This window comes from Micropterus salmoides, unplaced genomic scaffold (genome assembly GCF_014851395.1).
Source record: "Micropterus salmoides isolate LMB-PRFRI ecotype aquatic unplaced genomic scaffold, ASM1485139v1 Ms_hic_scaffold_23, whole genome shotgun sequence".
NCBI classification, from domain to species: Eukaryota; Metazoa; Chordata; class Actinopteri; order Centrarchiformes; family Centrarchidae; genus Micropterus; species Micropterus salmoides.
In genome coordinates, this window is record NW_024041484.1 from 17653846 (window position 1) to 17667050 (window position 13205).

The window sequence follows — 13205 nt, forward strand, 5'->3', positions numbered from 1 at the left end:
TGGAAACACATTACAAACACATCAAGGACAACTCAACGTCCATGGACTCGACTAGTAAATACGCATACAAACAATTACAGCAAAGTCTTTTTTGAGAGAACATTAATTCAACTTTTATTCAATTCATTATCCCAACAGAAAATAAAGCATGTCTCAGCATCATAAAGTGCATTATAACATGATTTCAGTATATGTAAAGAGCAAAAGTTGCTGACTGAAATGACATTTGTAAATTACTTTTGTATGACTTCATGAATTAAAAGAATAAAACCCAGCTGAGACGTCATGCTTAACCAAAAAATTAAATTAGTAGCCTAAAATATTATTCCATCAGTATTTATTATGCATCCATCAAAATGCATAATGGCCACCTTTAGTCAAATCCTAAAAAGTTACAATTATAAGACATTTGACCAAGATGATGGCACTAAAAGCATGTTAAAACCCCTAAAATAAAAAATATTATATTAACCTGAGGATATCCTTGTACATTATTGTACCCTTTGTTTTCATTTCATATTAGTTTCAATTAGTAAAATCTTCATCTCTGTATTCATCTCTTAACAAAAACGCATTACAGTGTTAAACCTTATTCAGCTACATTAGTGTTGCATTGTCCATTTTCCATTAGCTTTCTCCAAATACAGCGTCCACATCTGCAAGAAGTATATCAGTTAGTCCACAAGCTGTTGGGTAATTGCAGCCTCAAAACAGCAGGTTGAACAGATTGTTAAAACTCGTGTTTTTTGTCCAGTATTCCCTTTTAAGTTTTTATACTTTACATATAATGTATTCTGCAGTATTGCCAGAACAATCTACCATAGAAAAGAAAATGCCCTCTTTGAACATTATTCATCTTTACAATATAAAATCAACTAATGTAAAATTTAAAAAAATTACTACAGTTTAGGCACCTGATATTATTGTTGAGCTAATATGTCATCGTTTATAAACTAGTGCAAAACCATTCACAACTCTATTTAAGCCTATAGGTTGAACAGACTTATATCTCAAAATGCTTCTTTAAATGTTTATCAGACAGATAATGCATCCAGTGCTACAGGACAGAAAGAAAAACAACTACTGAAGGCCTCTTATGACTTAAAGTAACTTGGGGAAGCCACAGCCATGCTATAGTCACCTACTGTAAGGTGTCAATCCCTCTCTACACCTAGACATTAGTGGGATAAGATAGTTTTTAGAGATGTTTTTAAAGTATCCAAATTTATAAAGATGTTTACTTAGACTCAGGGGTGTACATTAAATTATTATCATTCTTCAGTGTAAGTGCCGTACCACAAACAGGCTTCGTGAAGTGCACCTAGGAAGTCAAACCACCTAACCCTACCCCCTTCAGTTGTACGTTTCAGAAGGTGCTGGAGAAATGCTGGAGGAAGACCACGGGGTGATGTTTTTCAAACTCTTTGAGCAGCCTCCTCTTCTCCTTGACAGGTATGGTTTTGCTGGAGGAAATGTCACGAAGTAGCTGTTTGAGGCTCTCCAGGGTGGTAGCCTCTCGCTGGTCCTCATACTCCTGTGGCGTCATCTGCTGGCAGAAGGTGAACGCTGCGACACACGGTGGGGAAGAGGACATTCGTTGTTGATTGGAGCATTAATGCACATTGGTCAAGGAACAAGTGATTACGATTTGGTCCCACCATGTGGTCCTTCATAAAGCAGTCTAATAGGAGATAGTTTTGGGTCTGAATTGATTACCAGGATGTACTGCAACAGTTTAGGGACTTAAACTGACATTGTTGTCTTTCTATGTACAGTTACATACATACAAAGTCTGAAGGGTTTATTCATGAGATGGCGTAATGTCAGAGTGTGAATCTTAGTTGTAGTTATATCTGACTTACTGGCAATTGAGTCAGGGTCTTTTCCCTGCTGCATTGTCCTCAATGTTCTCCTCACAGCTTCAATAAGGGATGTAGGAGTCTGCATTCATTACAAGAAGAAGAAATTAAAAAAATGTTTGAATCCAAACTTTATTTTAGAATTAAACAGGTGTTTGTAGGTCTACAGTACATATATGAGTAAGATACAGTGAAGTGAACATAAAGTAGAACTTTATAAATGTGATATATTGCTATTTTGAAAAAATAGCTTAATAAATCTTGATTCTGTTCAATTTTCTATCAATTTTCTATTAAGGCGTTCAGGTGATGTGAAGCATTTCTGCTGTCTTCAAAATAGCATGTTGGTGATATATAAAAATAAAACATTAACGTGTACCTTGAAAAGCTCAGAGCAATTGTTCATGAGAAACAGCACCAGGGTTTCACTTTGGGATCGGTTCAGTTCATGATTTTGGACAACTGCTCTCTGAAAAGTGCGGCAGACCAAGGCCTTGTTATCAATCTGAAAAGTAAAATCACACCAGAAAGTCAACGATAGATTCAAACACACTGGCACATCCAACCTTGGAAGTAAAACTATAAAGTAAAGCTACACTTGAATATAAAAATTGCAGTTGAGTAATATGCAAGATGGACTATAAACACCCAAGCTGGTTTAAAACAGTGTTGTGTATGATACAACTACAATTTTGCTTCTATTATTTTCAATATATTGTATTTCTCATTATGATACACTACAAGTGTGCATAAAAAAAGCTAGATCTGACAGTGTGGTTTGGTGAAGGAGGCAAGCTACCTGTTTCTGAAGACGGCAAGCATCTGGGTGAGCTGCTGTTGCCATAAAGGCCAGTAGTCTCCTGAGTTCATCTCTCACGCTCGTCTCTAGCAGTCGAAAACACAACTGAGATGCTTTGATGGCATCTGGCACCTTCCCTCCATCTGGAAAGAAACAACTTAGACTTAAAGACTTTATTTGTCATTGAAAAAACTATACACAATTCAGTGCATTATCCGAATGAAAATCCGTTGCATTGGCTCCTAATATTAACAAATACTGTTAAAAATGTGTTCAAGACAGGAGGCGGGAAAATGATTAGGAGCTTCATGAAGAGGTTAAATGTACTGACCTTTATGACAAAACTGTACAAGAAAATTAATCACAGATTGCAAAGGAACTACCATGTATTGCTTTATTTGTACACATACTTGTCATCTGATGTCAACTACACCAGAAGGGTTGTCAAATCTCTCTCCACAATTTGCAAACATAAACCAAAAAATAACTGTAAACCTTCTCAAATCTCACCCAGCAAATTCAGAATTGCAGCATGTATGTCCAGATAGCGTCCTGAGAGAAGTGGAGCTTTCTCCTGTCCACTGTAGTACTTGGCAATGGTGTCAAAGAGCAGTCTCTTTTGGCTTGCCATCTGCTCTGCTGGGTCACCTTCTGAAAAGGCATCGCCACCTTGTTGGCTGAGCTGTTGACCTGCAACCACAATCAGCTGGTCGGGAAAGAGCTCCAAGCAGTCTGCTGCTGCTGACAGCCACCCATCCAACCTATGAACAAAGGGTGATTAAAAGAACATAATCTATTTTTTTTACTGTCACTGTAGGTAACTGAGGTAGAATATATGAACAAACAGGTGTTGATATCTTATCTCTGTAAGTTTTTGTCCACTGGCCAAAAAAGCTTGAAAGTACTAATCGGAGCACTGACTGAGGCAGATTAAGGGTGTCGGGCAGCTCTCTCTCCAGGCATGTGTTAGAGATAACCAGGTCCTGGGTGGCCAGAGGAGCTCTGCAGGTCTGGAGCTGAACCCTGGCAGGAGAGGTCAGGATGCAGTCCAGCATGGGCAACTCTACTATCTGCAGCAACTGCAGAAGTGTCTGCTGCTTCCAAACATCATCCACCACTAGTAAGGGCAGAAATTAGTAGAAAGAGGAAAAAAATATTTGAGAGAAAAATATTTGTCCACCATAAACTGTCATGGATTGTTGTTCCCTTGTATAGAGCACCTACCATTGTGGCAAATACTGACAGATTAGTCTTACCAGCTTTGGACAGAAAGGTGGAGGTAGTGGGGGTTGTGTTCAGAGCTGGAGACAAGGTTGGTCGCAGGTTGATGGTCTTCAGCAGCCTCTCAACCCTCCTGTCCGATGGTCCAACAGCAAGGGGATTAGAGATCGTCCTCAGTTCCTTCATCCTCCAGAAACAGGTAGCATTATAGTGATTAATAAAACAGTGCAATGTTGTGAAAGAGAATATTTTTACTAAAAACCTTGATATAAACATGCACATACTATTTTGGCTATTACCATTAGCGTTTACAAGCAATGTTTAATCTAGTATTTAATGAGGGGTGGGTTTAACTTTAGAAATTATTATAATTATTAAATATACTGAATAACAGTAATGCTGTCTTTTTTAAGACCTGGCAAAGACACCATGAAAGACACAAGAAAATTGAGAGGAGATGTCAATGATGTTATCTAGAGCACTGGTTCTCAAACTTTATCTGTCATGCCCCCCCACCACAAGTAAACTGATAATAAATAAGTCTTATGAATCATCAACAATATTGAAGGGGAGAAACAAATAAAATTTGAATACAAATGAAATAAAATAAATGATTCACATCAGCACGATCCACACACCCCTGCAGTGGCTCTGTGCCACCCCATGGGGGCCAGTCCCCCTGTTTAGGAAATATCTAAGGCTATATGCCAATAATATGATATATATTTATGAATCTCCCATGTCTGCAGTGTTTATGAACATTTAGTTTCAATGCAGTGTTACTTTATTTTGCAGAAAGGCTTCTATACTAAATACAATCAGTAAAAACCAACCTGGAGCTCTTCTTCCTCTTTAGCTCCAGTTCCTCTGGTTGCATGTTTTCTGAGTCATTGTTGCACTCCCTCATGGCAGAATTGGGTAACCCTTTATATTCCAGGAAACGGTAAAGGCTGCAGCTGCTGTCCTCAAAGGTCACTTCTTTATCTCTGCGAAACAGCTTTGTACCCACCGGTTCAAACACCTTGGCCTCCATCAGAGCCTGGCAGAGTCGAGCAGCTTTGAGACGTGACATTTCACTTGTGCAAAACACCACATTCTGCATCAAATAACTGAGGACGGCATCCACAGCATCTGAGCCCGTGAAACATTCAGCATGAACACGTAGATGTCTTCTACAGCGGCGCACCTCTACCTGCGTTTGCAGGGCCTGGATGATGTTGTGCCACAGCTGGGTAGCACCAAAAGGCCCTGAGAAAACTATAAGGAGAGGAAAAGGGGTCAAAATTGGTTGAATCACAGAGATAAAATGTTATGATTTCCAACTAGTAAAGAGTATTTATACAATTTACTAATGCACTTCTTCTGTCTAAAATTAAAGGGTGAACATGATGCACAAATACTGGATGTGAAAAATAAGCCCTCTAACAACTTGTGACAGTGAAAACAGTGATTTTAAGTCTAAGCTGTTTCTTTATGGTCAGAATGTGAACACTTTAATTAATAAATCTTTTTTCAGTCCCTTTTCCTCAACAAAATAAATATTTTAATAAAAGTATTAAGTGCTAATTTGTTTGTGATTCAAATGAATTCAAATATTTGAAGATATTTTGAACATTTGTTATATTGTTAATAAGGAATATTATATTGCGATAATTATCATTGTTTTATTGCCCAGCCCTACTTCTAATCAACATTTATCTGACAGCAACAGTTCATAGTTAATTTACAAATTATGAGTTCACCTCCAAACCATGAGTCTATAATACTGATGCGTTGTTACTGATTAAACTACAACAGCTATATACGTAATGTAGTTCTAATTACGTCAACAACGACCAACTACAAAAAGTAAAATGCTGTTTGCACATCGATGCAACAATCTCATTATTATATTCCTAAGGTTGCGCATCTGTTTAAACGTTTTCAATGCAGGACTTTTAACGTTAGTTTTTACAGTGTGGTATCGCTACTTTTCTTTAAGTCAAGATTCTGAATACATCCTCCACCAATTCTGTAAACCATAAGTAAGGTTAGGGGCGCAAATTGGATGTCAATGTCCCTCAAACTGGTCTATAAAACATTTTAACCAAAATAATGTTAACGTTACGTTAGAAGTTAACGTTAATCAACAGCTCACAATACGATTGCTATGCTCGCCTCCAGTGGCTTAGCCTTTATTTACACAATTTGCTTTATCTGTATTTATATAAAGGGGAGATTAGCTAACGTTAACTTGAAACTTATTTAGCGTTGACATTCAGATCTTACCATGTTGTATATTTTCACGAAAACTTCTCGTTTGGCTGTTCAACCTTCTGAACCGAGGAGTCAAATCAACCGCCATCATGAGCTCTCACTGTGACGTCAACATCTTCTTCTTCAAAATGTAACCGATACACAGCGCGCTGCTGCCCTCTACAGGCAAAAACGCGCGCTGCCAGCGGTTTCTAATGTGCTATAAATAGATTTTTCGACATATTGTTTATAGTTTTTAAATAAAAACATGCATAAAATGTAAAAAGTACACAACAAAGAACGATATTACATATATTTTCTGTCTGTCCTGCAGGACGTTATGCTCATAGACTGTATATAAAAATATTATGCTGCATTGACTCCATCTGCCACACATAAACCATCTGGATGTTTGCTCATGACTTTCATTAAGCCCTGTTGACCCAGTTGTAAAATTTTGTGTAACTAACAATCTCCATATTATATATATATATATATATATATATACACATACATACATACATTTAAGTTACAAGTTTTATATATAGTTAGTTTTATATTATATATATATATACATACATACACACACACACATAAAAAGTGTTGTGGTTTGCAGGTTACAAAACTTGTAACTTATAAAACCACAGAGGGTACCAAGCTTTTCATGTTCTTAACAAATTGTGCAACAAACAGTACTCTAACAAAAAGAGAAATTGCCAAATTATGTTTCAGTCTGGGACACTAACAAAACTAGTCTCAAGGCACCACATAGACTTCAGCAACTTCAACTGAATTGTCTAATTATTCTACAAACAAAATTGTATGCCATAATTTGAAAGATGTTCACTTTCATTAAAAATCTACATACTGTGGGTTTAGTTTGTTTGCTTAAGGCGTCATACTGCAGTCAATTGTGATATTTCTAAGAAAGTCTGCAGTGGTAGTAAGCTTGGATTCTGTGGTTGTTTGTGTAGTTTTACATGTCAGCAATAATTTCATATTTCAACGGTTTATTGTTGATTTATTGTAGATTATAACTTTTGTTAGTTATTATAGGTACAAGGTAAAAGGTACAAGCACAATTACAAGTTTGTATTTTGTAAGGGGCACAGTAAAAGAAAAGTGGCCACTGTGATCTGTCACTAGGTTATCTGAGGTGTCATTGTTATGAGAAGTAGCATGAGTCAGGTGTGTGCTGAAGGAGTTCTCTGAGACTCATAATGACTTCCACAGGATTGTTTAATGAAACTCAACCGAGGAGATCTGGGCCTGTATTTATTAAGCTTCTCAGAATTACTCATAAAAACACTGCTACGAACTGACTTAAGAGTAAAAAAATTCTTGGCTCAAAGCTGCACTTAAAGGTTAGTTATCAAGCATCATAATCCTAATTTGAGTGAAGTGTAGGACTAAATCTTAAGTGTCAGTCTTAGTGCTGATTTACGACACTTCGCTGTGCCACACAGGATTTTGGATGACAATGTAGCCAAGGACCAATCACTGAAGAGATTTCCTTATTTAAGAATATTCTCAGATAAATTCACATTGAATGGTGAAATTCCTAAGAGGAGTTTATATTCAACACACATTCAACAATAAAAAATTGTGGATTCCACATAATTTTGGAACATTGTTATTACCACATCTGTGAATAAGAAGGAAAATCTAGAGCAGATTTGGAATTAACTATACTCCAAAAGCTAAACTTGCTAAATAAGTCTACTGGCGTTGAATTCTAAGCCATTAGATCTGGGATGATTTTACATTCATTGTGCAACACCAAGCTGTTTTGAACCTCACCAACTTATAATGGCAGGAAAACTCATGACCTCAGAATCATACATACAGAAAGGATTATTCATGTTTGCCTTTTGTGTCTTAATTTACTGCGTTATACATTTGTAGAAATTAACATAAATAATAGGCAACATGAGAACCACCTCCCTTCTGTATTATTACAAGCATTTCATTTGTACATCAAAATCCAAAAGAATAATCTCCTCATTAGCTTAAAAGGACTACAGTTAGTTTGCATCCCTAATTTGCTTTAACATTTCTAACCTCAGCTCCTCTGTGGTCAACACCGTCCTTTCTTTTTAATTTAACTATCGAGATGTACAGGACAGAGCTGTAACCTGACAACATAATGCTGATGTTATCCTCTGCTGTCACTTTCACCAACACTTTCTACTGCTCTCTCACATTCGCTTGTCCTTTGAAGAACGAGGAAAGAGAGAAAGCCATGCGTTGAGTGTTACTGTAGTTTACTGAAAATCATTAATGATCGTGGGAAATATTAATAGCGGCGCTTATTCATTAAGCAGCGATAGTAGGCTTCAAATACATTGCTAGAGCACCTAAGATCTGTTTTTCCAACCAAGATAAGGTTGCACTTCTCCATAGCTGAAGAATAAATCCGTTTTATGTCTGTGGTACAATCCAAAAGAGACTTGCGGCAATAACACCAAAGCTGCCCTTTTATCTTTGTAGTCGTAAGCGAATTACATTTGGACCGATTCGGACTAGCAACAGAAAGATCCACCGTGGGTGGAGAAAACATTCTTGAGCGCTGCGGGGGCATTTCAATGAGCATTGGAAAATAAATACCCATTTAATATTATTATTTAAGACCTAGAACACAAACTTCAGCAAATTTAAGACTTTTAAAAGGCCTTAAATTTTGAAATTTGACTTTTTTAGATCCCGCGGAAACCCTGCAGGACGTCTACCTGACAGGTGCTGTTATCAGAGTAGCTCCTATAATCTGGAGGTCTCTCACACCAAAGTCATGTGTCTTATCCACTGTCCCATCACCACCCCCAGAGAAACAGACAAATCTATCCACAGCCACCTTTTACTTTGGCTGAAGCGGACAGCACCAGGAGCGTCAGTGTCAGTGACCACAGTGAGGAGTGTCAGCAATGTCTGGTTGGTGTTTACTTGCTGAGGTGCAGCAGTGGGATACTTCCTTCCAACAGTAAACCTACACAATGACCTAACAATATTCATTTAATTTTTTAACTAGACTGCTTAAGCCTTTAGCTAGCCATTTATCTTCAACTAAACTTAGCCTCCAAATATCCTTTGTCCACATATGGGGAATTTAGGTTTTGAGATTCAAGCACCATAGACTTCATTCTGCTCAAATTAGACCTATTGTCCTCATTAGTGGGCACATGCTTTTCACTGTACACATCATATTTTAGCATTGTTTTATGATAGAATTAAAAAAAACAAACAAAAAAAAACACAAACCTATCCTTTCATTTCTTTAAAACTGTCAGTTGCTGGAAGAGGTATTCGAGTTGGTTACTATTACTTGTCGTTGATACTGACATTTCTGTGAGTACACTGAGTACTTACATTGCAGGTTTTGAAGACGTCAGTCATCCACTAGCAGGTTCACTGGGAGGCCTCGGAGGGTCGGATGGTGTACCTCGTGTTGTTCCTAGATTGACAATCAAAATTATTATTATACAAATATTTTATAGCACATCAAGCCATAAAGTGTAACAATTCTAACAATGTAATTCTAAAATAATAATATTGACAGCAATAACAACAAATCCATCCAGCTGCAACTACTAAGAGAGAAGTCAAATTAAAAAAAAACACAGTGAATTAAACAATGGGTGAGAAATAGAAGCCAACTATAACCTTAAACAGGACAATAGAAGAGATTTGGAAGCCAGTGCGGTAAGGCTGGACCCAAATATTCGACTATTCCTTCATTGGGTTGGTATTCAGTTTTAAATTTTGGGATGTGGAGATTCGTACAAGCACTTACAGTTCTGTCCCGCGCAACGCTGCACACACACCAGCTTGCATCACCCTGCATGTTTTACTGCCCAAAAAACACAGCTCGCGTTTTGAACTTTTTCTCCCACCATTCTGTGGTAAGAACCGCAGGTGAGCTGATTGTGGAGAAGGCCTATAGTACATCACTTTGCAACTGTCAGTACCGATCATGGATGGAGTTGGTCTGTTGGACGGATAGAAAAATAAAGTCATGCTCAGCACAGAAAATTTGAGCAAAATTGAGGATTTTCTGTCTTGGGTTATGTGTTCAGGGCAGCCCAAGAATTTAAAAATAAGCTTGTAAATGGCTTTTAAAGTGATCATGTACTGGAAAACTTACAAAAATAAATGCTAATGAGAAATGACAATTGAAATATAATAATCAAATTTCACTATTGTAGTACAGAAGTCCCAATCTGTATTGACTGACCATTATGTGATCAACATTATTGCTACGGTAAAGGTAATCTTAAACTCACCTGAAGGTCATAAATCCTGAGGATCTCTGCAGGGCCTCTGCTCTCTTAGCCTTCTGCCTGTACAGGGCAATCAGTTGTGGTGTGTTTCTCTCAAGCTCGCAGTAGAATTGATTGCATAGGTTCAACATTTATAAAGCGATGAACTCAGCAAACACCTGCAAACACATAAAAGTTTGCAGATTAATGGCTTCCAATTTAGGACTTGATAGAAAAACATAATGCATCAATTACTTGTTTTAAGCAAGATGGCTGGCTGAGCAAAAAGAATATAGTTTTTACCTGAGAAATGGACATGGACCACTGCAAATTTCTTTAACCTAGCTTAGGTTTTGCTGCATCAAAATGAAAGATTAAGTGGCTAAGAATTGAGTTAGCCAATCAAATATATTTTAAACTAGACTAATTGTATAATATTTCATCAGTTAGCTTCTATCTGAAGCAACATTCCCACACCAACACAGATCCTTTTGTTTTTCCTCAACAGTGCCATTTTTGGTCTGAACAGGGTTGAGACAGAATTTCAGTCAGGTACTAAATAGTTTAAGAACCATAAAGGAGTCATTCAACCATCTCATCATAAGTTTATAACAGCCTTTAACAGAGCCTATAGTGAAAACTGTTTACACTTAATGCTAGATCTACAGTTTTCTCGGCTTTTGACCACTGCCAATCATTTCTGAAAGAAATCTATGAGAATTTTAAATTGCTAAATATACATATTCATTATAAATATATTATATTATGCACTTTTCTAAAACAGTACAAAATCCCCCCTACATCTCAAGTCAGGGCTAAAATATCATCTTTCATGTTAAAATGTCATCCACTGTGAAATGTTGATGACTCCAGTTCTAGCAATGTAGTATTTTTTATATCCTCAGTATGTCTGAATAGCAAGCCAGCAAGGGATGGAAAAATATGCAAATTGATAACGTGCCTTGGATAGCTGTAGTGCCACTCAGTACTCGGTTTGATCCTACGAGAGCAAATATAACAAACAATATAAAGATTTCCCATTAGCCCAGTCAACAAGAGCATCGTCAAATGCCGATTTTCTTAAATAATACAATATTTTATAATTTATGACTCACCAATGTTAGAGCTGCTTTTGGTGATTATGGGCAAGATGAAATTCCTTCAGCAGCACAAATCTTAGCTACCAGTTTATTTGGTACATCCAGCTAAATTTAGTGCAGTCTAATCCAACATTTCTGCAATAAATCCTCCCTTCATAAAAATGTTACTGTTCAGTTTTTGTTGCAGCTGTATGATTGTTTTGGATCACATGGACTAGTGTTTCTGATATTTTGTCTATCCCATTTATATCAGTGAGGCCATGCTAAATAATAGAGAGTCAGCTGTTTATAACGTAATACAGTTCACCAGACCACAAACTACATCTGCCAAAATTAACAAATAATAATATTAAATTTAAATAAAAACTGAACATTCCTCACCAACTTTCATTACCACAGTGGAAAAATATTCCTTTACAAATACATATTACAGCCACTTCAGATGAGGCAACTTGTTTCTCCAATTGAAGGGCTGAGGGGTTTATTAGGTTCACCGCTGATAAAATGAAACATTCAGCCATGCATCAACACTATTTCAGGATACATCTTACCGAAATGTCTTTGAAGCTTGAGGAAACTCAGCGCTCAGGTACACTTGAGAGGACAGACCTATTAAAACAGATAACAGATATAAAGTTAAATATAGACATATTAAATACTTATCATAATAATTACACAGTTCCAACTGATCTGACTTGAAAGTCTCCCAACTGGAGGGGTTTTCATTTCATATTTAACCTATATCAGTGAAACTAGGCTCTCTATATTTGTTCCACACATTATGTTTTTAGTTTTTGAGGAACCATACATCTTACTACAAAACACTGCGTTCAGAAACCGCTTGTTAACTTATATGAAGGCAGAGCTTGACTGTCTCCACAGTAATGTTATAGGACTAAAGTAACGTTAACTAGGTTACAGCAGTTCAGTGCAAAGTGAACTTGAACGTTTCCTCATTGTGTTAGCCAGCTAACTTCAAGTAACGTTAACTTTTCTGTTAACATTACTTCGCCTGAAAACAGAACTTTTTCACTTACCAGACCAAAGCGCATGTAACAAGGAGCAGCCTCAGATGAAAAATCATAAGTGTTGACGACTGTCTGGAAAGGTTTCAGCCACTGGTGATACGTTACGTTAGCCAGAATTAGCATAACAGGAACGCGGCTGGCTGATCGTCAGTAACATCAAATAAAAAAAAAATCAATATTAGAATACGCTACCCCTGATATCTTAAATAAAGATGGCATAATATAGCATTTCAACATGCTCCCCATCTCCTTACAGTACACATGAAGTGAGTAGTGGTGCAATATAAAATGATTCTGTAATAGGAGCATTATTTGATAGGGGATATTAGTATCAGAATAGCTACCCCTGAAATGATGTTGTAATATAATCAAAAAACAGAAGATGTCATAACACTGTGAGAGTTATAACTTTATGGGATTGGGAAAGGAAACACATAAGGTAGCATTTTTCGATAGGGCAGAGCGACTCGATAGACTCTGCTGTCGATTTGCGCTACGGTAGCATTTTTCGACAAGGCTACATAGATCGTCAGCACACCGGTCATCCCAGTGTACGGTTATAAATTAAAGTCACAGAACAGAAATAAACACTTTCACAGCGCCGCAAAGAAAGCTGGGTTCTCTCAAACTTTGTCAATTAACGTTAGTTAGTTACAGATTTTCAATCAACATTGTGCAAGTTGGGCACAATGTACAGTCTATGGTTGGGC

At 37.1% G+C, this 13205-nt stretch overlaps 1 protein-coding gene across 2 annotated transcripts; it reads right to left on the reverse strand.

Moving 5' to 3' along the window:
• Positions 1-87: 87 nt before the first annotated feature.
• depdc4 (DEP domain containing 4) lies at positions 88-10501 on the reverse strand. 2 transcript variants are annotated; one of them, XM_038738379.1, is made up of 11 exons: positions 10392-10501; positions 9902-10096; positions 9478-9562; positions 4713-5136; positions 3915-4066; positions 3580-3775; positions 3169-3419; positions 2659-2801; positions 2239-2364; positions 1863-1941; positions 88-1566 (listed from the first exon to the last, which is right to left on the reverse strand). In XM_038738379.1, exons 4-11 carry the CDS (start codon positions 4979-4981, stop codon positions 1367-1369), a joined length of 1416 nt encoding a protein of 471 aa, XP_038594307.1. In that variant the 5' UTR covers positions 4982-5136; positions 9478-9562; positions 9902-10096; positions 10392-10501; the 3' UTR covers positions 88-1366. The 2 variants fall into 2 exon arrangements, with proteins under 2 accessions (XP_038594307.1, XP_038594306.1); XM_038738378.1 differs by lacking the exons at positions 9478-9562; positions 9902-10096; positions 10392-10501 and adding an exon at positions 6148-6273.
• Positions 10502-13205: the final 2704 nt, after the last annotated feature.